We start from the raw sequence: 23,985 nt of genomic DNA, 5'->3' as shown, positions 1-23,985 counted from the left end.
AACCTTAATGTATCCTTCAGAGCCAGTTAACCTTCCTCTTTTGGCAGTAGTACAGAACAGGGAATTTACCTGTTTTTTCAATACTTCCTGTCTACAGATTTTTGGCTGTGAAAACGTCCTGGTATGATGAAATCATGTATCATTGAGTCTTTTATGTTCGCAAAGCTCTGCACCATATAGGGCTATTGAATCTTCATCAGGATTTTACATTTTAGGTGCTTGTTGGAAGTTTTGATGGTATTCATTCCTTCTTAAGAAATGGAAGAAGCACAGAAGACACAAAGGCTTCAGTGTCCCCCAGACATGACAGATGTCACATCTGTTGTCCACTACTGCCCACTGGAGAGCAGACCTTTTGTGAACCCTGGTTCATAAAGGTCTATCAGTCCCAGTATTTGCCTGAGGTAGACAGGATCACTTGTCTGTCTACAGGATGATTGGCTGCACTGTCCCTCCATTACAGAAGTTCTTATCAACAGCTTCATGATAACAAGGAGCCTTTGTGATGTGTGGTCTGTATGTTTTTTTCTCTAGCATCTCATGCATGAGACCACAGTTTTAATTGGCAGTGACTTGATAAGCATTTTAGTCTCAAGAACCCTTTGCACAAGGCAAAGATATAAAAGTACATCTGTTACTTTAATTTCACCTCTAAAGAAACATTTATTGGTCTGGCAAGTCTCTAAAGCAGAAGGAAAGGCGATGGAATGTATATAAATAAGTATTTTGAAACAAGCGAGATGTATGTCATTTTATTTCACTTTTCCTCTAAGGATTCAGAATAGTGCATGCCTTTGTATTAGTAGAAGTCATGTGGTTCTGAGAATACTGAACACTAGCACAGTCATGCATGACAACTGGTATGCCCAGCTGAAAGGCATTCACTATTCTGCCTGGAAAAGAGCATCTGGAGTTACTAGTTCTAATTATCTGGAAGGTCTTGACTAGCAATGGAAATTACATTACATTTGAAATGCAGAGTGGACACCAAATAATGGGGTCTGCTTGACTACTGCTGGGTAGTGACTTCCCATCTTCCTCCCCCTCCCAAAGGTTAGGCCATCACTCGTAACAAAGTCATAAGGAAAGTTGCAGAGTTGAGTCACACAAGACAAGAAAAGGAAAGCAGTCACAGGTTGCATGGGTCAGGCAAGCTTAGGTATTTTAAGAGAAAACCACTCATTTGAAAGACATAGAATTGTAAAGGTATAAACAAGAAATCAAGGAATGACAATTCAGCTTTAATGAGGATCTCTTCCAGCAATTGCTGGATGCTTTGATTCTGCAGAAGCTACTCCTCAGGTCTTTTATTATGGGTACTGAGAACAAAAATACTTAGCCTAGAAGCTCCTTAAATACCATCTGTCTTTTGTGTGTGCTTGTATTGGGTTTGCATGGCCAGGTTTTGGTAGCAGGGGGAGTACAGGGGTGGCTGCTGTGAGAAGCTGCTGGAGGATTCCTCCATCTCCAGCAAAGCCAATGTCCAAGGCAGCTCTGAGATGGATGTGCTGCTGGCCAAGGCCGGGCCAATCAGAAATGCTGGCAACACCTCTGTGATAACATATTTTAAAAGAAAAAAGTAAAGGTTATTGTACAGCAGAAATTGTAGCCAGAGAAGAGCAAAGTGAGAATATGGGAGAGGAACACCCTGTTAACACCAAGGTCAGTGGAAAAGGAGGGGAAGGAGGTGTTCCAGGTCTGAGATTCCTCTGCAGTCCATGGTGAGAACCATGCTGAAGCAGGCTGTCTTCCTGAAGCCCATGAAAGTCCATGGGGATGCTGAGATCCACCTGCAGCCCATGGAAGAGACCAACACCAGAACAGGTGGATGCCCAAGACAAGGCTAGGAAGCCCATGCTGGAATAGGCTCCTGCCAGGGACCTGCGCAGAGAGGAGCCCGCACTGGAGCAGGTTTTGTGGTAGGACTAGTGGCCCTGTGGGGGGCCAAATTGGAGTAGGCTGTGCCTGAAGGACTGCACACTGTAAAAAGGTCACCTACATTCCAGCAGTTTGCAGAGAAGTGTTTCCTGTGGAAGGGACCCCACGCTGGAGCAGGGGAAGGACTCATCTTACAGATCAGCATCAGGAATAATGTGTGATGAACTGACTGTAACTCACATTCCCTGTCTCCTTGAGCCACTGAGGGGAGGAGGTAGAGCTGGGAAAGAGAAAAGTGTGGGGAGAAGATGTTTTTAAGGTTTATTTTACTTTTCATTTTACCTCTTACCTGCTCAGATTCAGTTAGTAATAAATTTAATATCCCCAATTGGAGTGTGTTTTGCCTGTGGCTGTATTTGGTGAGTGATCTCTCCCTGGCATTATCCCAGCCCATGAATTCATTGCATTTTCTCTCCCCTGCCCGGCTGCAGAGGGGAGTGAGAGACCGGCTTTGGTGGGTGCCTGGCATCCTGCCAGCATCAACCAACCACAGTGCTAGAACAAAAACCTGTGTGATACATGCCTGAAGAATTTCTGCATGGCAAAACACACCCATAGTGACAAAGAGAGGTGGGTGCCTGGCATCCAGCCAGTGTCAACCCACCACAGTGCTACCACAAAAACTGTGTGATACATGCTTGAAGAATTTCTGCATGGCAAAATACGCCCATAGTGACAAAGCCACGGCAATGGTTACTGTGTGACTGTCCCAAAATCCGGAGTATGAGGCAATGCCATGCAGAGACATGTCACAAATAACTAAGCAGTCAACTGGGGTTGCCCGGGCTTTCTTGGCGTCCATGGTGCCACTGCTACTGGGGCTTGTGATAAAATCACTCCTTGAAGGTTCAGGAGAAAGCAGCCAGGGGAAGGAAAAGGGTAAAAAGAAGAGTGTAAATAAAAGTGTTAAAAGCAAGGTGATAGGAAGAGAAAAAGGAGGAAACACCCTTCCAAAAAAAAAGAAAAAAAAAGGAAATGCTAATGATGCTCAGCTATAGAATACCTAATACCTAGAAGACACTCAGCTAAGACCACAGAACAGCAATAGCAATTTGAATGGAAAAGCATAGGGTCTTACATACGAGGCAGGATCTTCTCTGTGACAATGTATTTATCAAGTTTTCCTATTTCTTACACATTTTACAGGACAGAATGATGCATTTGATCCCAGTCTTTTAAGAGTGTGATTGGAGGGATTTCTTCAGACATGATCTTAGAAATCATGGCAATCATAGCATCTGTTTTATAAGAACAGTAATGCTTGAAGACATAAATCTTATACTGCAACAGCCTTTCAAATTAAAAATTTTCTCCCATTGTGCATTTGCCAGATATGTGTTCCCATGTATTTGTTCAAGAATCATTCACATTTCTACAGAGGAAGTTTTTATGGTTGATACATCCTTAATAATTTCCCGTGAGAAAGTTGACTCTGGAACTCACAAGGTGCAGTGGATTGCCATCAAACTTATTTCACGACCACTGAATATTTGGCTACATTCATTTGCCCTTGTCAGAGGTGAATGAGAACAGCTTGCTGAGAACAGCTTCTTGCTGAGAACAGCTTCTTGCTGAGCTTTTCAGAGAAGTTCCCTGCTATTGCCATGGTTTCCCTCAAATAGTTACATGACAATCCTAGGAGAGCTGACATGCTAAATGCTACAAGTATCCATCTAGTGTGGCGTCCTCCTTCCAAATATGTCTTTGGAAAATAGTGCAAAACAGTACAATGATCAGATATGGAATAACTTGTTTTCCAATTTAAACTCTTCCTACTCAGTAATATTTGGATATTTATTCTAAGGCCAAAGTATATGATTTGTATGTCTACCGGGAATAATTTCATTCTTAATTTTTCTAGTCCTTTATCTCTTTTCTATTCATAGGAAGAAAAAATTGTTTTAAACCTCACTAAATTATGCATTCTCATTACATATTTCATAGCTCAATCCAATGTTTTATGAAGAGTAGATCTTCTTGTCAGTTCTGCATGTTTCTTAATATAACTCCATGTTCCTTCTTTCTTTGTGAGACCTACCAGAAGTTCCTGATTATCTTTCCTATTTTTATACTTTTAACCATAATACTTTCTTAGTTTGATAATCCCAGTCCTTTTAGGCATGCTTTCCACAACTATTTATAGCCTATCTGAAGTCAAATGAGCCTTTATTTCTACTGGATTTTAATGAGCATGTCACTTTGTAGTTTTCTTAATGAAGTACACAATGAACAGTGAGAATTTACATGAGTTTTACTCACAAAGCCCAGCTGACAGACTTCATTTGGACCACAGGAGGTTGAACTAATGGTTTGTTGTCCCTCCCCCTTCTTCACCATCTCTCTCTCAGTTGCCTTCAATTTTTAAAATTTAATTTAATCTTTTATCACATCAGTCAGGTATTTCAGAACCATGGACTGTGTTTACAGTCCTCTCAACTTGACTAAGTGGACAGTCTTTCACAAATTTTGCCACTTTATTTGCTCACTAATTTTTGTCAAGTTACTGAGAAGCAAATAAAAAATTACTAGATAGCATTTCAGTAACCCACTTCTCTATATCTATCTTAGTTTTCATGTTATGATGATAATTAATTGTTTAATTCTATTATTTGATTTCTATCTCTCAAATGGTTTGGTTTTCTGAATAGTGATGCTATTGTTTCACACCTCAGTGACTCAAATAATGATCTTCTTTTATTTCACACCTCAGGGGTTCTCACTAAGGTATTTTTTCTAACAGGCCAGGTCAAAGGTCCATAGAGTTCTAAATCCAAGACGCCACCTCTTCTTACATGTAAAACCTTTGTTAGCTTAAGGAGGAACACCATTTTTGTTGGATCATTTGGAATTGGCAGCATTGCACCTACAAGGCATATGTAGGCCGTAGCATCCAGTATCACTCAATGAATGGACTGTGCCACTGCAACAAGCTACTAGAGAGGCTGTGCACTTTCTTCTAGTGAAAACACAGCAATTTTCATTATGTGTATACAAAATATTTACTCTCTAAAAATGTCCAGTCATGGAACTTAGTTAATATTTGCCCTCAAGTAAAAAAAAAAAAAAAAAAAAAAGAAATCAGGAATTTAATTTATTCCTTCAACACAAAAAAAAATACACTCAGGATATAACAATAAATACACCCTTGCACACATACACAAAAAACCCCACTTTCCGAGCATCATCTAAAATATCAAATTGCAAGATGAACAAATTATTGGTTACTCTACTGTTACTATTAATTTTGAAAAATAACATATCTGACCTTAAAATATGGCAGATGAATATAAATTCCTTTTTCAAGATAAGAAATTCTTTTCACAAGGATTAAAATGATTATTCAGTTGTTCAAGAACAAAAAACTTCATACTGCAAAATGAAAACTTTGCAACTGCAGGCACTCTTTAAACCAGCTAGGAGATAGGCTGATAGCAACTTATTTTCATGTAAATTAAGTGCCTGCATTTCAGGTAGAAACATCCCTTCCTCCTTGCAATATTAATTTTGAAACTAGATTAAATAGTTCATCAAGTTTTTTTCCCAAAGCACTTAGCATTCCAAAATGGAAGTGCTGCCTCAAGTACATTGTAAAACTAAATTTTGTTTGATGAACTTATAAAGTAACAAGGTTTGACACACTCTTCCAAATTTTATCAAGTCATCTTTTAGAGGAGCTCAGAGTCACAGCCTATATAAAAACTCTCAAGAGACCCTTCCTCTCTTAATCGGTCAGTGCAAATGTTCTTCATGCTCATAAAACTCCACACTGCTCAGTTCCACTATGCAATTTGCTTTCTTGTAGTCTAACTGGGCCCACGGAATGGTGGAGTTATGTCCCAATGATGGCCAGTCACAAGTGGCGCTCTGCAGGGCTCGGTGCTGGGGCCTGTCCTGTTCAGTATCTTCATTGACAACCCAGGTGTGATCAAGCGAACCCTCAGTCACTTGGCACCAAGATGTGCAGAACTGTTGGTCTGCTGGAGGGGAACAAGATGCTGCAGAGAGATCTGAAGTGAAGTAGAATCCTAGAAGGACTGTTAAGGATAGGGCTTGGATCGATGGGCTCAGGTCAATGGTCTGAGTTTCAATAAGGCCCAGTGCTGGATCCTGCCTTGTGTCACAGCAACGCCAGGCAGTGCTAGAGGCTTGGGGAAGAGTCACTGGAAAGATGCCCAGAGGAAAAGGACCTGGGGCTGCTGGTTGGCAGCAGCTGAACATGAGCCAGGGTGTGCCCAAGTGGCCAAGAAGGCCAATGGTATCCTGGCCTGTGTCAGCAACAGTGTGGCCAGAAGGACAGTCTACCCTGTACTGGCACTGGTGAGGCCACACCTCAGATCCTGTGCTCTGTTTGGGCCCCTCACTACACAAGGACATGGAGGGGCTGGAGCATGTCCAGAGAAGGGCAATGGAACTGATGAAGGATCTGACACACAAGTCTTATGAGAAAAAGCTGAGGGTGCTGGTGTTGTTTAGCCTGCAGAAAAGGAGGCTCAGGGGAGGCCTTATCTCTCTCTACAACCACCGGAAGGGAGGCTGTAGCAACGTAGTGGGCAGTCTCTTCTCCCAAAACACAAGTGGCAGGACAAGAGGATATAGCCTCAAGCTGTGCCAGGACAGGTTGAGATTGGACATCAGGAAGACAGAAGACCTTTGAAGTATTCAAAAGGCAAGATTTTTTTGTTACTCATTTGTCACCTCTACTGATTTACAAACCTCCCCTACATGCCATCACAATCCTTTCCTCAAAACCAAGACTCCTTGGAAAGAAGAAGCTACACTTTTGTGAGGGTTGGATGAGTGGACAGTGAGGTAGATTGAGAAGTGGGCAACTGGCAGACCCCAGAAGGTCATGTTTAGTGGCATAGGGTATATTTGGAAGCTTATCATTAGTGTTGTCCCCCAAAACTCAATACCGGGTCCAATACTGTTTAATTTGCCCATCAATGACTTGGATGCAGGGACAGAGGCCTCCTCAGCAAATTAACTGGTGACACAAAGCCAGCAGGAGTGGCTGATACCCCAGAGGGCTGTGCCATCCTTCAGAAGGACCTCAACAGGGTGGAGAAATGGACAAAGAACCTTCTGAAGTTCAACCAAGGTACACACAGGTTCTGGCACGGGAATAACCCCCTGCACCAGCACTGGGGGGTCGACCTGCTGGAAAGCAGCTCTGCAAAGAAGGACCTGGTGGTCCTGGTGGATAACAAGCTGTCCATGAGCCAGCAGTGGCTGTGGCCAAGAAAGGGATCCTGGGGTACACTAGGAAGAGACATCATTAACTGGTCAAGGAACGTGATCCTACTCCTCTGTTCAACCCCAATGGGGCCACAATTTGTGTTCCATGTCCAGTTCTGGGCTCCTCAGTAGAAGATATGGAGCTCCTGCAGTGGATATAGTGGAAGGCAACAAAGACAACTGAGGGACTGGAGCGCCTGTCTTACAATGACAGATTTGGCCCTGTTCAGCCTCAGGAGGAGATAAGTGAGAGCTGACCCCACCAACGTGCGCATCATGTATCTAAAGGGGGATGCAAGAGGATGGAGCCAGGCTCTCCTCCGTGGTCCCAAGCAGTAGGACACGAGGCAACTGGCAGAAACTGATGCACAGGAGGTTCCACCTGAACACGAGGAAGAAGTTTAGTGTGCAGGTGACTGTACACTGGAACAGATTGTCCAGAGAGGTTGTGAAGTCTCCCCCACTGGAGACACTCAAGAACCATCTGGGCACAATTCTTTGCTCTGGGATGACCCTGTCTGAGCACACATTTGACCAGGTGGCCCACTCGGGTCCCTTCCAACCTGACCGTTCTGAGATTCTGTGATTATGTAAAACAACACTGTTGGGATCCGGACTGGCCGCTTTGTTTTACGGCAGACGAAGCGGGACTTCACACCTGTGGTCCCTCCCTGGCCGCTGCCCGGTGACAGGAGCGCGCCCGCCGGTCCCGCTCGCGCGGCGGTTCCCGCGCCACCGCTCGCGCCGCACGCAGCGGCCGGCGGGCGGCGAACGAGGGCGCAGCACGCGCTGCCATGGCCCACCCCGCCTGCGCTTTCTACGACGACGATGACGATCCCGATCCCGATGACGATCCCGATCCCGCTCCTGCCCCACCCGGCGGCGGAAGTTGCACGAGGCGGAGGGCGATAACTCATTCCGAGATCGCACCGCCGAAGTGGCGCTTTTGTTTCCAGGCCCTTCCCACCCGCCAGCCCGGCGCCCCCTCGCACCACCCCGCATGGCCGGCAGCGCAGTCAGCGCCGTCCCTCTCTTGCTCTCACTCCCCCCCTCTCTTTCCGGGTCTCCACGGCGCCTCCTTCCCCGGCTTCCGGGCTGGCTCCGCCTCCTCTTTCCCCTGCCGGGACGTATTTTGCCGGGCGGGGGCGCTGGCGGGCCCGGCAGCAGCAGCCGTCGCTGCCGCCATCGCTGCAGGACGGTTTCAGTCTCTTCAGCTCCCCAACATGGCAGCAGCAGCGGGAGGCGGCCGCGCACCGCGCAGGCCGGCGCTGCTGACCCCTCGCGGCAACGGGGACCGCACCGTGTTCCTCTTCGACCGGCGCCGGGAGCAGGCGGACCCGGACGAGAAAGTGCTCAGCTACGGCAAGGACAACTACCGCGCTTTCCGCAGCGCCGTCTGCCAGGTACGCGGCAGGGCGGGCGCGTCGGTGTCGTTGTTTCACGAGTGAGCATCCGTCCCTGAGGCGCTGGGGCTGGGGGGCGGCCGGGGCGGGGCGCGGGTGTCACAGCCTGCTCGGGGGCCGCCGCGCCCGCCGCCTGCCCGCCAGCTTTGTTGCCGGGATCGGTGGGCGGCCATGGCGGAGAGCTCGCGGCCGCCCCGTCGCCGTCGCCTTTCTCCCGCAGCCCGAGAGGCCGGTGCGGGGCGGCGGCAGGAGCAGCCCCTGGCGGCGGGCGGGAAGGCAGCGGGCGTTCCCCGAGCGCCCCCGCGCGGGGAGCGGCGGCGGCGGGCGCGGTGCCGCGCTCCGGAGGGCGTTTGTGGCTGACGCGGTGGTTGGTGCTCGGTCGCAGCGCCGGCTCGGGGGTCTCAGAGGTCTCTTCCAACCTAGATGGTTTTGTGGCTCTGTTTCTGCTGTCCGAAGTGTTGGCGTTGAGCGCCGTTTCCCGTCTGCAGCGGTGGCTGCCATTTAAATACCGTGTCTGGCGGCGCCTTTGCTCTGTCGCGTGTCCTTTCGGTTCTTTTTCTCTGTTGTAACGCGAAACGAAACTTACTCCATCTTCACAGCTCGGGAAGGTGGAGATTGTTTTCCGCGTACGGGCTGTTTCCAGTAGCTTGCTGGCGCTGCCAATAGGCATCGCCCGTTTCCGTCCTGGTTTCGTTTTCTGAGCGAGTGGTAAATGCCATAAACCTCTTAGCTGCCTGCATGTTTTACTATATGAAATGTGCAAGAAAGTCAGCTCTAAATTTCTGCACTAATTTAGTCTGATAAAAAAAATTAATTTTAGTTTCTTTATCCAGTATAATTTGCACTTCGTTTTCTAGCATGTGAATTCTATTTTTTACATATAGATGGGATATAATAAATACCTGTTTTACATTTTAATAAATATAATTATTTCCAAATTTTATAAAAATTTGTCGATTATTTATGAACAATATAAGTACTACCAAGTATCACCTTTATATGTAATATAACTATATCATTATTAAATATATAATTAATATAATTATATGTGATAATAATTAAATATAATTATTTAATATAACAGGCAAAATATTTATTGAGGAAAGAATAACTAAATAAGTAGTGTATAAATTGTTCTATGTCTGGACAGTGTTTCATGTAATGGCTTCCTACTGTGATGGAAGCTTTGAGTTGCCAGTGTCAGCAGGATAGCTGTCACTTGTGACTGCAGAGTTCTGTGTCCAAAATGGCATAGCCATGGCAGAGTCATCTTCCCTAGAAGTGTCCACAAAAGGAGTAGAGGTGGCACTTTGTGATATGATACCGTTTAGAGAGTGTGAAGTCTTGGAAGACTGGGAAGTCTTTTCCAGCCTTTTTGATTCTGTACTCATAAATAAAGGGGTTGTGGAGTGTTAGCACATTGCTTTGTCTGATCAGTGCCCAAGAAAGACCTGAATACACTACAGTGTAACATTCTGAGAAGCTAGTCGGGGGTAGGTTCATGACCTTCCAAGGGTTTGTATCTCCTGTGAGTAACTGATGAGTGTTACATAATTTTCTTCAAGAATTGTCTTAATAAATCAACTGCACCTAGCAGTTGAGCTCAAGAATACTAAGTATTTTCAGTAGTTGAGGCAAATATGTACCTGATGAACCCACCCCTCTTTCTCTGAATTTATCAACGGGCTGAGTTTAACACTAATTTACAATTTGTTCTAGAGCAGAGTCCGTCTTTTCTGGGTTTTTTTACATATACTGCACACTCCAGTGACTTAATGTTTCCATACGTCCACATGGCATTCAGTTCACAGTGCTTTTGGCATATTTGCAGTTTTATTAAGAACTAAGCCATCGTCACCAGCTGTGACAGATCTCGGGTACAAACAGCTTCGGGGATTTTTTTACCAGAGAAACGTATTGATGTTTTGAAGTTGGTACCTTAGTGCTGTTAGGCAGACTTCTCGCATGGGCAGCCGAGCGTTTGAGAAGCCTGATGCTGCAAAGCAGACCTTGCTGTGTTTGAATGTGCTGCCTGTGAAAGTAAAATTTTCAAGTATAGTTTTTTACTATGTTTAGTATTACAAGCCTTGTCACCAGTCCTGGTGGCTGTTTTGGGCATTAAGGATAAAGGGGTCTGTGCTCTTACAAACTTATGCAGCAAGAACCTCAGCTGATTATTCTCTTAGAGAAGGACCTTCTCCATAACTCTTATGAATATGAACAAGGCCAAACTTTCTCCAGAGAAAGAGGTTCTCGTTTATTAAAATAGCTGCAAGGAATGGAGTACCCAGGATAAGCCCAGGCACCCACACAGCAAGCCAAAACCAGAACAGCGAGCTAACCCCAGGTGCACTGAGTTCTCCCCAGAAAACAAGTATCCAAAAAGAAGAACCCTGACCCAACCGAACTCCCCCCATTTATAGCCCCCTTTGAGTCCAGGATTGGTCCATTTTGGATCCGCATGGTGATTGGTCCATTTCCAGGCTTCTCATTGGTGGAGAGCCCGCGGCGGCCCCGGGCCGTTCATTCTGGGCCAATCATTTCTGCAGGGCTTTGAATGATTGGTCAGGTCTTCCATCCAATCCCTCTTCGACCTCGCCTTCCCCGCCAGACCACTGTTCCGCCTAACCCTGGATCCTTCTCCTAGAACATTCTAATCAGCCCCCCCCTTAACATAATACAATTAATATAACATAATTAATACAATATAATTGAACTATACCCTAATTTAACATAACTTAACTTTTACCTATAACATTTACCATCGGTGAGTGTGGTCAGAGATGCCTCTGTCACTGCTACTTTCAGTGTAATGACTCTTTGCACTTTGGAACTGTCATCATTTGATATATGGGACTCTGAAAAAATGCTGAGACAGGTGGATTGGCACGACCTCTAAATGTTGGTACAGTGAAAACTGGACAGGCAGAGGGTTGGGATGTTTGCTATCTCATGTCTCCCACACCAACAATATACAAGTTCTAGGACTTCTGGAAGAACATTTTGGCATCTCAGTACTCCAAGAGCTTTGTAAATTGTGTTTCTCTGAGTGTTGTGCTCCAAAGTTCTCCATTTCTGGCATCTTGAAAGTTGCAACTAATTACTTTTAGGAGAAAGTGATGAATGGGTTCACTAGCTTGGGACAGACTTTCCTAGGTTTGTGGTGCTGAAAACAGCAGGGAAATGATAAAAGCTCAGGAAGAACAATTCTTTTGTTAAGTGGGTTTTGAGTTAGTTCAAACTAAGGTGAAGTGGAATGTTGTAGTCACTTTTAGACAATCAAAGCTGTTAGGCACTGTAAGACTGCTTGATTGGGCAGATACCGAGTATGCAGCAGTGTTGTTTCCACAGGTCTCCTGTCTGGTGGCTCAGCCTCAGTACAGAATGGACTTTGATTGGCAATTTGTCATGCAGCTGAATGATGTGACTGTAGCAGCAAAGGCGCTCCCACATGATCATGGCTGACAAGGATGCCAGAAGTATTAAGCTGTTGGAAGTATTTATATTGTGAATGTCTTCCTATGGCACAAGAGGATTCTTCTGGATAGAACTGGATGTGTAGGAGTCAAATCCTACAAAAAATTATGAAATTAAACCTGGTGGTGGTACATGATGATCCTGAGTTAAAAATACTTAAGTACCTGAAGGCATGGTCTTAGGCTGCTACTTCTGAGACTTAGGAATTTTTTTTCATAATGCAGAGAGAAGGTATTCTCTTGTTTGTGGAGCAAAATTGATTCAGCCACTTCAGAGGTTGATTTAGGAGCTTATGCATGCCGTGTCTGTTGTCTTATAAAATATGCCTCTATTATTACTAAAATAGTTTTAATTAATTTTTGAAGTTTTTTGGGGGGTGGTTAAGTAAGTACTTTTTTTTAATATCCCCTAAGTAGTTAATGCATATCTGTGTAGTTGGAAGTGGCTTTATATACTGATCAATTAGCCTTTCATTCTCAGTGTTGCAGGAGGGAAGATTTAGGGAAAAAATCTTATAAGAGGGTGGAGCTTATATGGTCTTCATTCTTCATCCTTGTAGCGATCAATCCTAAAGCAGAAACCTCTTAATTAAGAATAATACTAGCTTGAGTATTCAGGTTGTGCCCATGTGGAGCAGTCATATAATTTCAGTCTACAGAATGATGAAGTTTTAAGGTGAATAAGGGGGTTAAATGCTGTGTTTTGCTTCTTCTTGGCAGTACTGTTTTTTGTGCTCCTTATTGTTGTCTTCTGTTAGGTCTGTGCCCCGCTGCTTCTCCTGATGTTTAGAGTATAATTCAAAAATACTTAGTAGCAATAAGCAGAATAGAGCTAAACTGTTGGCAGCTAATATGAGATTCCTTGCTCACCTTATCGACATGCACAGTGGAGCTGGAACACTTCAGTTTGTTGCCGAGATGGCAGAAATCCTTCAGGCACTTAGAGAGATTATGCTCTTTTGATAGCAGAAAGGTGTCTGTGCTGAAAACTGCACAGAAGTTTTGCCACGTGTGAAGCGATTTTTGAGAGGCTTTGAGGTGAACTACCAGTCTGAAGACAGTTAATGGTACTAAGATTAGGGTTACTACTTGTATAGGAACCAAACTCATTGGTAGATGCTTCCTTAGTTCTTCTGAAACTTCTCCTCATTGTTGTGATCTCCTTGCATAAAAAAAATTTAAAAAAGCATAGATCTGTAATCTGTATAAAAAGTAAGTATCCGTAATTTAAGTAGATACTCAAAATCAGGTATCACAATAAAACAAAGTTTTTTGCTACTAATCTTTTGTCGAGCTTCCCATTGTATCCTAACCTATCTACTTACTATTTAAATAGAGTATTTTGCCAATCCTCCCAAATAAATTGCAGTGTTTCAATGAGCCAAGATGCAGAAAAGGATATTCATTAAGATGGTATATGGAAATAAGCATAAGTGTAGTATCAAATCAAGACAAGAAATAAGTGAAATTTTTGGTGAATATTTGCTTAATAATGCATAATAAATAAAGTATAATCAAATTATTTGTGATCAAAGGAAAAAATATTAGGAACTTCTGCAAGTTTATATCACCAAAACATCATTCTGATAAATGCTTAATAGAGATATTTCTATTAATGATGAAATCAGTCCATCTTGCAATAATTGTATTTTTGTATTTTAAGCCCTATGTTTGTTTAGCAATTTTAGCAGTTCTATGTAACCAGAAACTAAAAATAGATGTATTTTAAACATGCTATGCATATGCAAAGCAAGTTTCTCCTTGATTTTTAAATATACTGTTGGAAATACTGTAAGATCAGTGTAAGATGCAGCAATGCTATAAGTTTTTTCCAACATTATCAAACTGTATTTCAGACTTCACTGAAATTGTTACTGATGTTTTGATGGGAAGAAGGATGCAGTTTGCCTGCCTTTGTGCACTTAGGTACAGCCCTATGTGTATCAGTTGATTTGGAAAACTGAGTGGCGTGTAGGTTCCTGGTCAAATTTGAGTGTTGACAACAGTCAGATGAAGAGTACCTGCAGTCTTTAGGATTAGTTATCCAGGTGCAGTTGTTAGATGTGACTAAATATTTTTTGGTTTTGAAGAGTGGTTTCTGAATTCTTATTCCTTTAACAAGTGGTGCCATACAAAGTATTTTGGTAGGAAAATCTAGCATGAGGTTAATGTTAAAATTGTGGCTGATAGCTGCACTGAGTATTTGTGATTGTGATTTTAGACATGGTAGTTTGTGAAGGTCTTGTGGAAGTTACTGTCTAGACTCGGACTAAGTCTAGTAACCTATTCTAATACTGCATCTTGTGATACATAGCAATATTCTAAGTGTTTCTGTTAAACTCTTAGTTCTTAACTTAGTTCTTAACTTCTTAATATCTTTTATTGATTGCTTTTTGTAAATATTTAGGAGTGTATCAACTGAACTTCTGAACGTAGTGAAGCTCTTAAATATGACAGAGAACAAGGACCTTGAAGTTCTGCAAATGTTATCCTCTGTAATTTGTTCTTTAGGTGGAGATGGTGCTGTCAGTAAAGGATGGTTGGAAAATATTTTTGGAGCGTTAGTGTTCATTGCTAGTTTTTGTCTGCAGATAGTCTCTAAAAACCATTTGACCAGAAGATACGGGCTCCTGTGTATTTCTGTAATATATAATTTTTTTATTCTAGCTCTAAGAAATGCTTAGAAATAATTTCTACCTTAATTTTTAATTTTAGCTGCTCTTCTAGAGACTTTTGGATTCCTCTTTGTTGGTGTCCAAATATATTATATATGTTTGTGTTGTGACATTAGAGAAGCTTATTGAGATTATGATTAGAGATGACTGTAATCATCCTGCCCTGCTACCATGAGTGCTTAGTCCCAGGTCCTCACTAAGACATCCTCAGCAAGCTGTCATTGTGTTGAGAACTGTCCTAACAGTGGATTGGAAGTTTATTTGATTAGCATTCTTAGGAGGCACGTACAGTTGTTCTTATATGCTTCCGGCAAGATCGCCACTTAACCTTTTTATGTTTTAGTTTTCATATCTGCTACTTCTATTAATTACCTTAATATTATATAGTTGTATGAATAATTGAGAGAGATGATACAAAAGACAGTTCTTGGCTTGAAAATCTGGGATTTGAGAATGAAATAGTTTCCCTTAAATGAGTACTATCATTTCATCCATTTGTTGATGTAAGAATTTCTCTCAATTTGGACTGATAAATCTTCATTAAGTGGGCTAATTAACCGATAAATTCATGTCTTTCAGATGATAATTTGGTAAATAGCATGGGATATTCAGTTAATCAGTGCAAAATTAGAGAAGGCTACAGCCTTCTCAGTGTTTGGATGTGGCTCTTAGCTTCATTTTTTCAGATTCCTGGACAAGTTTTTGTAAAGCAGCTGCTGGATCAATTTGAAATACTGAAAAAGCTATATTGCCTTTTGCCATGTTGGATGGCTAAGTGTATAACCATGAAGGAGAGCATTGAAAATGACATTACCAAATTTCTTTATGTTTGACTAATACAGTTCAGGTTTGGGAGAGTGAGAAAACAAGGAAGCTGTAGTTATAGCTGGAGGGAAAGATGCTTGTCTGTGCTTTGAAATGTAAAACTCTACAGTTACTCTATATTAACCACTGACCTCAAATGGCACAGTAGGATGTTAGCTTTCTAAAATCCGTATATTTTAATGCTTAGTTTTCCTGCTCTGAGCAGTTTTATAGTTTTATCTGTACAGATTTGCTATGTGGAAATTTGTGTAATGTGAGAGGTAAAATTGAAGTGATCTGAATTCAGAAGAGTTAAAAAGTATTACTCCAAGTTCTTAAGTCTGAATATCAGTCTCTGTCTCATCTGATCACTTGTTGCATTTGTTTCACTTGTACCAAGTACTGTGAGAAGTTCAACATTTTTTTCTAATTTTGCTGATGGATAATAACTGTAACTTTAATGTGGTCACAGGGAGAAAGTAACTGAAATATGGAAAGTAGGCTCTTAATGAAACCATAAGTAGTGTTTAAAAATATATTCATGAGTCTGAGTAATAGGGATGGAAAGAGAGATGTGGGAAATGATGAGGGCAAGCTGCGGCAGAGAATGCTAGAGCTTCCTTCAGGGAAGAATCTGGCTAGAAGTGCATAAAGTACCTGTCTGAATTGTCACTGCAAGACTGACTGGGTTGATGGAGTTTGATGAGACCAGGGCTGATTTTACTTGAGTTTCAAAGACTGGAAAGGCAGGAGAAGGTACAGATATTTATTTTATTATTTTGGGAAAGAGATTAGTGTTGGACATCAGGGTGCAAAAATGAAAGTAAAAGCAGAACATTTAAATGCATGTAGAAAGCAGGATAAAAAGTCTAAAGGTACAGTAAACACATTCAAAAGAAGGCATCAAAGTGGCAAAGATTGTTCAGGTTCAGAAAAATAAACTTCAGTGTTTTAACAGTAAAGAATTTTTCTGAAAGAAATCTTTATTATTTTTTTAGATGCGTGATATAATTAAAGAACAAAGACTTCAATATCCAACGTTAAGAAATATTAGGTTGGTTTGGTGTCTCCGGAGTGCAGTCACATATGGGACACCCTCTAGATCATAACTGTTGTTGTAGTTTCACAGTCTTGTTCCTCTGCCCTCAAGTGGGTTATCTATAAGACAGTTCTTCCTCCTTAAAATTCCTCTTGCTCATTAGAGCATATTTTTATTTTATGCAGGTAAAAGAGTAAACCACCCTAGTATGGACAGATTTGGCTAAATTGAGAAAACAAGCAATCCTAAATTCCACTGTGTTCTTAAGAGATTATGTGATTGCTCATCAGTAGCTTGTGACAAAGTAAATAGACTGTGCCTTTTCTTGTTTTAATGTATCTGAATAGTTTTTGGTCTACTTAGTTATCATAACTAAATAACCTTCAATTTTTATAGGCATTTGGCATACCTTCTGATGAAACCTTTGTTATCACCACAACAAATAGGAAGGAAATCACAGAAGATAACTTCAGTAAGTATCTTAGATGACAAAATAATTACAATTATTTCTTATATTGATCATAAAGGTCACATGATAACTGTTTGTGCTCTATGATGTACAAGAATTAACTGAAAGTACAAACCCTGTAATAGTTTGCCAAAAATTGCTTTAAAATTACTTTCACAAACGTTTTTGATGAGTTTGTATGATGACAGTTATACTAAATATCTTCTGTCACAAAGTCTGTAAATTATAGGAAAAAATTATATATATATGTAGCTGTCGCCTGAGAAAACTTGCATTCTAAAGCTTGGAAGTGTGAAAAGATATTCATTTAAATGTTGTTGTTAAATGCTGAACAGGCAACGCCTAGGACAATACACAGATTACCTGCAGCTAAGCCCGTACTTGTTTTGAGAGCAGAAGTTGCCTGATGTAGTGCTCTTCAATGTACTTTACATTTCATCTTCACTGCAGGCGAGCTTGTTCACGATGGAGTTACTTTATATCTGCTGCAGTCAGTTGATCAAATGTTGCTTTTGGCAACCAAGGAGCGAATTGACTTTCTGCCCCACTACGACACACTTGTCAAAAGTGGCATGTATGAGTACTATGCCAGCGAGGGCCAAAATCCTTTGCGTAAGTACCTGCAAAAGTAATCTTGTGTAAAAGCAAAAGTAATCTTGAGTAAATGATGTTTATATGAATATAATGTGGTTATGAGCAATTCAACTTAAAATTATAGCTGCTAAAAAATAGTCTTAACTGTAAAAGAAAAATTAACTGTGTTCTTCATAATTTTTTTTAATTAATAAAAGTAGCCACCTAAGAATCCAGATTTATAGAGATACCTTCTCAAATACTTGTTCAAGAAGTTTGAGTATTTTAGAAGTAAAATAACTTTAGCCTGAATAGTCTTGTGCATGTCATTCAGACAGGTCAGCATTTGTGTTATCAAGATTTTGTCTCCTGTACTAAACGGTAGACTTTGTGTTTGAATTTAATGAACAGTTTTTGTGTGAGCTACTATAGAATGTTTTGTGCCCTCCCATCTGGGGTGCTACAGGGCTTAACTTATCAACAAGAGCAAGTATTTCTTTAAAAAGATGCTGCTTTAATCAGTTTTTATCGAAGTGGTGCATGAAATATGTAACCAGCATTTTGTATTGTTTTATTGAATAAGTTACTTTCTGTTCATGGCTTCTCTGAAAATTCTGTCTGTGGCTGTGATTACCTTCTAAGTACTATGTAGTTCATAGGTACAGCAGGTTCAAAATTGCACAGAAAAAATTCAAAAAAATATCAAGAATCAAGCATGATACCATTCCTGTTGTTTTAAAACAATATAAAAAATGTTTATAAATAGCAGCTGTTATTTTTAAGGACCAATCTTTCCCCTTTCCTCTTTGTGCACATCATTTTTTCCATGCCCCGGCAAAGGCACTGTTTTGGTTTGGGTTTGGTGGTACTGTTGAGTCAGTGGTACATCCATCCTCTGCACAGGAATTGCTCTGTGAGGCCACTGAGAGCAAGCATTCTGTGGAGATCTGTGCTTTATTCCTGCCAGCAGCCAGTAGTGGACCTGTGGCTTTCCAATACAGAGAAACTGACCGGAAAGGCCAAGCTGGGCCTGGTCTGTAGCAGCCATACCCTGGTGGAATTTGATTAAATAGGCAAGTGTAAAGTATTGTAAGGACTCTAAACCTTAGGAAAAGACCTTTCAGTTGTTAAAGGATGTTAAAGGGTGTGGTTTATGGGACACCGGGAAACACCCTTGGGGATAAAGGAGTAGAAGAGTGCTTGCAGTTGCTTAAATGACTTTTTAGAGCACAAGAACTATTGATTTCTATGTGGAAGAATTCGGGTGTAGAAGGCAGGAGAATAGCATGACTGAGTAAAGATCTCCTGGTCAAACTGAAACGCAAGAGAGAATTGCACAGCTTGTGGAAGCAAGCTATAGAATAATAGCAAGCTAGAGAATAATACAGCAATAATAGCTAGCAAGCAAGCTAGAGAATAATACAGGGATATTGCCTGGGAATATACAGATGAGATCAGGCAGGCTAAGGCACAGCCAGAGCAAATTTGGCAAGGGATGGGAGGAAGGATAATAAGGGTTTTACAGATATATTAGAAAAGGATGACCAAAAAAGTTGCACCCTAAATAAATGAAATGTGAGGTGAGGAGGTCTAGGGGCAGCTGACATGGGGAAGACTGAAGTACTAAACCAATGCCTAACCAATTCTGAGTGTTGATGAAGGACCGTTGTTCTTTGCTATGGAAGAGTAAATATGGATCACATAACCGATGCTCAACTACTCTGCAATGAAGAAAATTGCAAAAAAGTGCAGAACTGTTTTTGTACTTCGATGACAGCTTGAAGGAAAATGCCATGTGCTTCAGTGTTGCTGTGTTACACTGATACTCAAGGGTTTTCTTTTACGCGTCTGAAGTGTGTGGCCAGTGTAAATTGCACTGTAGCATTCTGAAGAACTCTGCAAATTGTAGGAAATAAGGTTTCCTTTTTAAAGAGACTGACTGGAAATGTCTGTTCACTAAAGCTGGTCAGTCAGATTGAGTTAATCTGAATTTGATGTATTTTTTTTCAGATTAAATGCAATTTTCCAGTAAACTTAGGTAGTTTTACTTTAATTAGGTAAGTGCTCCAAGCATTAATGGTTAGAAACAACAAATTTGTGCAAACAGTTTGCCTGACTATTTCTGCAGTGTATTGCCATGGATCTGACAGAAATTTGGTTGTATTTACCATTCACTGAAATCCTTCAACCATTTCTACAATTTTCTTTATGTTTTCTATAAAATATTAACATTGTAGTTTTAAATGTTTCACAAAATTTCAATTCAGTTTTCTTCAGTTAATTCATTCTTTCCTCAATATTTTAGCAAGTCAAAGTCCATTTTTATGTACTTTTGACTCACATATGAATCATAAAAATTAATTTCTAATCGTGAAAGGGACAAATCTGTCTTTTGTTAACGAGATGGTTAGTTTATCATTGTTCTTTCTAACTATTGTGACATTGCTATTAGGAGATATGAGAGACTTAGTGATGAAACAAATAATAAAGTACATGTAGAAAAGCTGTTTTATTTTTTAAACAAGATGTTATGTGATTTTGATTGTTCTGACTGGGCTTAGGTCTTGTCTGTGTTTAGGTAATGTGTTTTCCTAATTGTTGAAAGAAACTGCTATAAGTGGGTGTCTGTTTTCTGAGCACTAATAGGGGTTTTTTCGTCAATTTCTTTAGCATTTGCCCTTGCTGAATTGATTGACAATTCTCTATCAGCTACCTCTCAAAATACTGGCATTCGGAGTATACAGATAAAATTGGTAAGATAAAAATGCTTCAGTGTTTTCAGACCTAGTTTGCGTTATCCTTTTTTTTCCTGTTTCTCCTTGTTGATTTGTGCTGTTTGTTTGTTTTTCCCCAAACAGTTGTTTGATGATTCCCAAGGAAAACCAGCTGTTGCTGTGATTGATAATGGAAGTGGAATGACTTCTAAACAGCTTAACAACTGGGCTGTATATAGATTGTCAAAGTTTACAAGACAAGGTGACTTTGAAAGGTTAGCAAGTTCTAAATATTTCTACAACAGTTAGCAAGCTCTGCAAAGGTCCACAAAATATGCTTTTAAGGCATAGCTGTATACCAACACTCAGCTAAACCCTGTCATTTTATGATTACATAAATAGACCCATACTTTTTCTAAGTAGACAATAGAGAAGCTTTATGACACAAAACTGCTCTTCTATTCTTGTGACACACTGAATACTTTTTTGTTCTTGGGACCTTTTCTAAACTGTCTTTTGCTTGCCTGCATACAGTTTGGGGCATGCTATGTTCTGCAGGGGATTTTTGTGCCGTGTTCATCTCTTACCTGAAAACCTTCCAGTAGTGCATTAAATGACACATTCAATATCTGTTAAGCTACTGCAATAACAGATGGTTTTAGTTCAAATTTTCTTTTCTTTTTTAATTTAAATTTTAATTCTGTGTAATGTATTATAAATTGCACCTGGAGATGTCTATTTTTTGATGCAGGCTACACAAAATAAATGTTTTGCATTTAAAGAAGAAAGTGGAGGTTCTGTGGTGGGTTTTGCTACTTATATGAATTTACTTTACGGTTTTGAGTCTGTTCTCAAGCAGTGTTCTACCTGCACAGCCAGGCTTAATCCTAGTGTATAAAATTCCACAAAATCAGTTATGTACAGTTTTTGAGCTTCGGTCACATTTTAAGTACCTTAAGCCTAGGATCATAAATGTGAAGATGGTCATAACTAACTTGTCATATGAGCAGGTAGTGTAAAAAGTACTATGGCTGTGGGAAGTGATAATATAGCTGGGGGAATTGAAAACATCTCGAAATAGAAAGTTGATGTCTTTTAAGCATCTCGAGGTAAGTGCATAAAAAGTGATTCTGGGTCATTTGTAAAGAAATTCACTGCTTCTTGAAATTGCTGTAGGCAAGTTTAGTAACAGAAATGTGTAGTATTCCTAAAATGCAGATTTAAACTGTGGATTACTACCACTTAATGCAAACAGAGGTCTACATTATAGTAGGATACCATCTGCACCTTATTTTCATTTGGGACTGCTGTGATTTAAAAATAAATGTTTTTCTAAACTAGATAAGGCTGTTTAAAGTGACTTAAAAGACATGGAATTTCACTACAGATAGCATGTTATCTCTCCAAGTCTGCATTTAATAGTTGGTTGGCATTATTTCCCACTTTGACTTAAAAGTATTTTTATGAAAGGATGCTGTCAGAAAGATCAGGCTTGGTTTTTAAGCCATTTTTATTTAGTAGGATTTGGTTTGTGAGAAGGGGCAGAAATGTTTTTTAAGATGACTTAGGAAAATACCTACTCTGTCATTATCCTTTTAAAAAGAGTACATCAAGAATTTCAGGCACATATGTTTTAAGCTTGCGGTTTTAAAAGGTATAAAGTGAAGGATTTTTTAACAAAATGCCAGGAGGAAGAATTTAGTAGAAGCTTTAGATCAAAAGTATCTTTGGGTTTTTTAGTTATTTTTGTCTTGAAAAAATTTATTAAAGACACTCTTATTCTCAGTGATCACTCAGGATATGTACGCCCTTTGCCAGTGCCTCGTAGTTTAAATAGTGATATCTCATATTTTGGAGTTGGAGGCAAGCAAGCAGTGTTCTTCGTGGGACAGTCTGCCAGAGTAAGTCAATGTCTGACTTTAATTTTATTTTAGAACATAGGCACACAATCAGATTGTTACTTCCTAACCTTTAATCACAGCATTAAAATATTTTATGATGTTAATTTTAAGTCTTATTTTGATTTTAAATGCTGTTTCTTTAATAAAATCAGATGATAAGCAAACCTGCAGCATCTCAGGATGTTCATGAACTTGTCCTTTCTAAAGAGGATTTTGAAAAGAAGGAGAAAAACAAAGAAGCAATATATACTGGATTCATTCGAAACAGAAAGGTAAATAGCCTTAAGATTCTCACATTTGTAATTGAAAGTCTTTTCCAGGTTAATGTGATTTAACTGTGTAATATTCCTGTAATACTTATCTGGGGATATCTTCATCTTAGTGAATAATTTGCACCCTGTAGTGTAAAAGGAAGTAACCAAGAACTGTGAGACACTAAAGACAATTTATGCCTTTTTTTAATGTGAAGCTTTTTCCTCTTTTCAGTTAAGGTTAATTGACAGAAATGCATTATAGTTTTACATGTCAGGTTAAGAAAAATGCTTAAAAATACTTTTCTAAGCACGGCAAATTTTTTGTTGTGTAGGAAACAAAAATGAATTTTCTCTGAAGCAGTAAGGAGTAAATTAGGGAACCAAATTGTACTTGTTTAGAAATATGTAAGACTAACCTGTATATGGGAGAAAAGTCCAGCCAGACCAACAAAACACATTGGTTTTAGAAATATTCATAAATATTGTAAAATAAATGAACTGTATAGCTGAAAACTAAACTCAGCAGTCCTGATGCTTTTCATGAAGAAAAAGAACCTCAGTAAAAAAGCTGCAAGATAAGGAGGAAGATTGAAAAGAACTGGACATTTTTGGGCAAGGAGGGAGAGGCAAAGATGTAACTAAGGGTGCAGATGGGAGGAAAAATGAGTGGTATGTATGACAAGGTAGTCAGACCTTGAGCCATATCTGGTGGGTTATATCGGTGTTCTTGGTGTTTCATATGGATGAGAAAGGAACAGTAGGTAAATAAGGTTTTTATCATGCTAATTCTTGGTCAGTGAGTTGCAACAAAAAATGAATTGTCAGCTTTGGTTTTATTCTCTCTACAATATCAGACTCAAAAAATAGAAACTGAAAATAAAAGCTGACAAAATCTGCTTTATTGTGAAGGGTACAAATGCTTTCCCTCCCTGCTTGATACTTAAGAGAAAGGTTGGATGATACAGAGTAGAAGACAAACTAAGGCAGGCATAAGTTGGAAGAAAGTAGCTGAATGAGATGCATAGGTGCTACTAAAGAGTTCAAGAAGCTGGTGCAATCAAGTGTTTGAAATGTTGTGGTAATAATATAAAATCAAAGTTAAATTGACACTGTTAAAATGCAAGTAAAATTCTATTTAGAGTTAAAAAATAACTTGTAACTATCCGAGAGGGAGGAGATGATGTGAAAAGTAATAGAAGTGAAGTGTGAAGATAATAGAGGTTTCCCTAAAAGATTCCTAAAACTCGGGTTTTGGAATTTTTTTGCAAATCATTGGAATACCTAGGCCAGTTCATTATATTGGTGTGAAATAAAAAGTGTGAATTCATCTCCCTAAAGACTTGAAAAATGGTCTGCACTGCACATAGATCAGCAAGAGAATACTGTGGCAGAAGTAGAAATTGTAAATGGATTACTAGCGTGAGAAGAATAATTGAGCCTTTGAGCCACTTAGTCGGTGAAGGAAGTTACTTTTGCAAAGAAATTAAGATGTAACTATTATGAA

At 40.3% G+C, this 23,985-nt stretch overlaps 1 protein-coding gene across 1 annotated transcript in view; it reads left to right on the top strand.

The window, feature by feature from the left end:
* The first annotated feature begins 8,313 nt into the window (after window positions 1-8,313).
* Window positions 8,314-23,985, top strand: part of SMCHD1 (structural maintenance of chromosomes flexible hinge domain containing 1) — a 65,686-nt gene continuing 50,014 nt past the window's right edge. Inside the window, exons 1-7 of the mRNA XM_030969236.1 lie at window positions 8,314-8,576; window positions 16,967-17,042; window positions 17,490-17,651; window positions 20,283-20,365; window positions 20,471-20,601; window positions 22,113-22,227; window positions 22,380-22,499. Of these exons, the coding sequence (XP_030825096.1) occupies window positions 8,397-8,576; window positions 16,967-17,042; window positions 17,490-17,651; window positions 20,283-20,365; window positions 20,471-20,601; window positions 22,113-22,227; window positions 22,380-22,499 (867 nt within the window). The 5' untranslated portion in view covers window positions 8,314-8,396. The remainder of the gene's footprint in view (window positions 8,577-16,966; window positions 17,043-17,489; window positions 17,652-20,282; window positions 20,366-20,470; window positions 20,602-22,112; window positions 22,228-22,379; window positions 22,500-23,985) is intronic.

This window comes from Camarhynchus parvulus, chromosome 2 (assembly GCF_901933205.1).
Source record: "Camarhynchus parvulus chromosome 2, STF_HiC, whole genome shotgun sequence".
Taxonomy (NCBI): Eukaryota; Metazoa; Chordata; class Aves; order Passeriformes; family Thraupidae; genus Camarhynchus; species Camarhynchus parvulus.
Note: the sequence above shows the minus strand (reverse complement) of the source record. Positions and strands in the feature narration are given on the sequence as shown.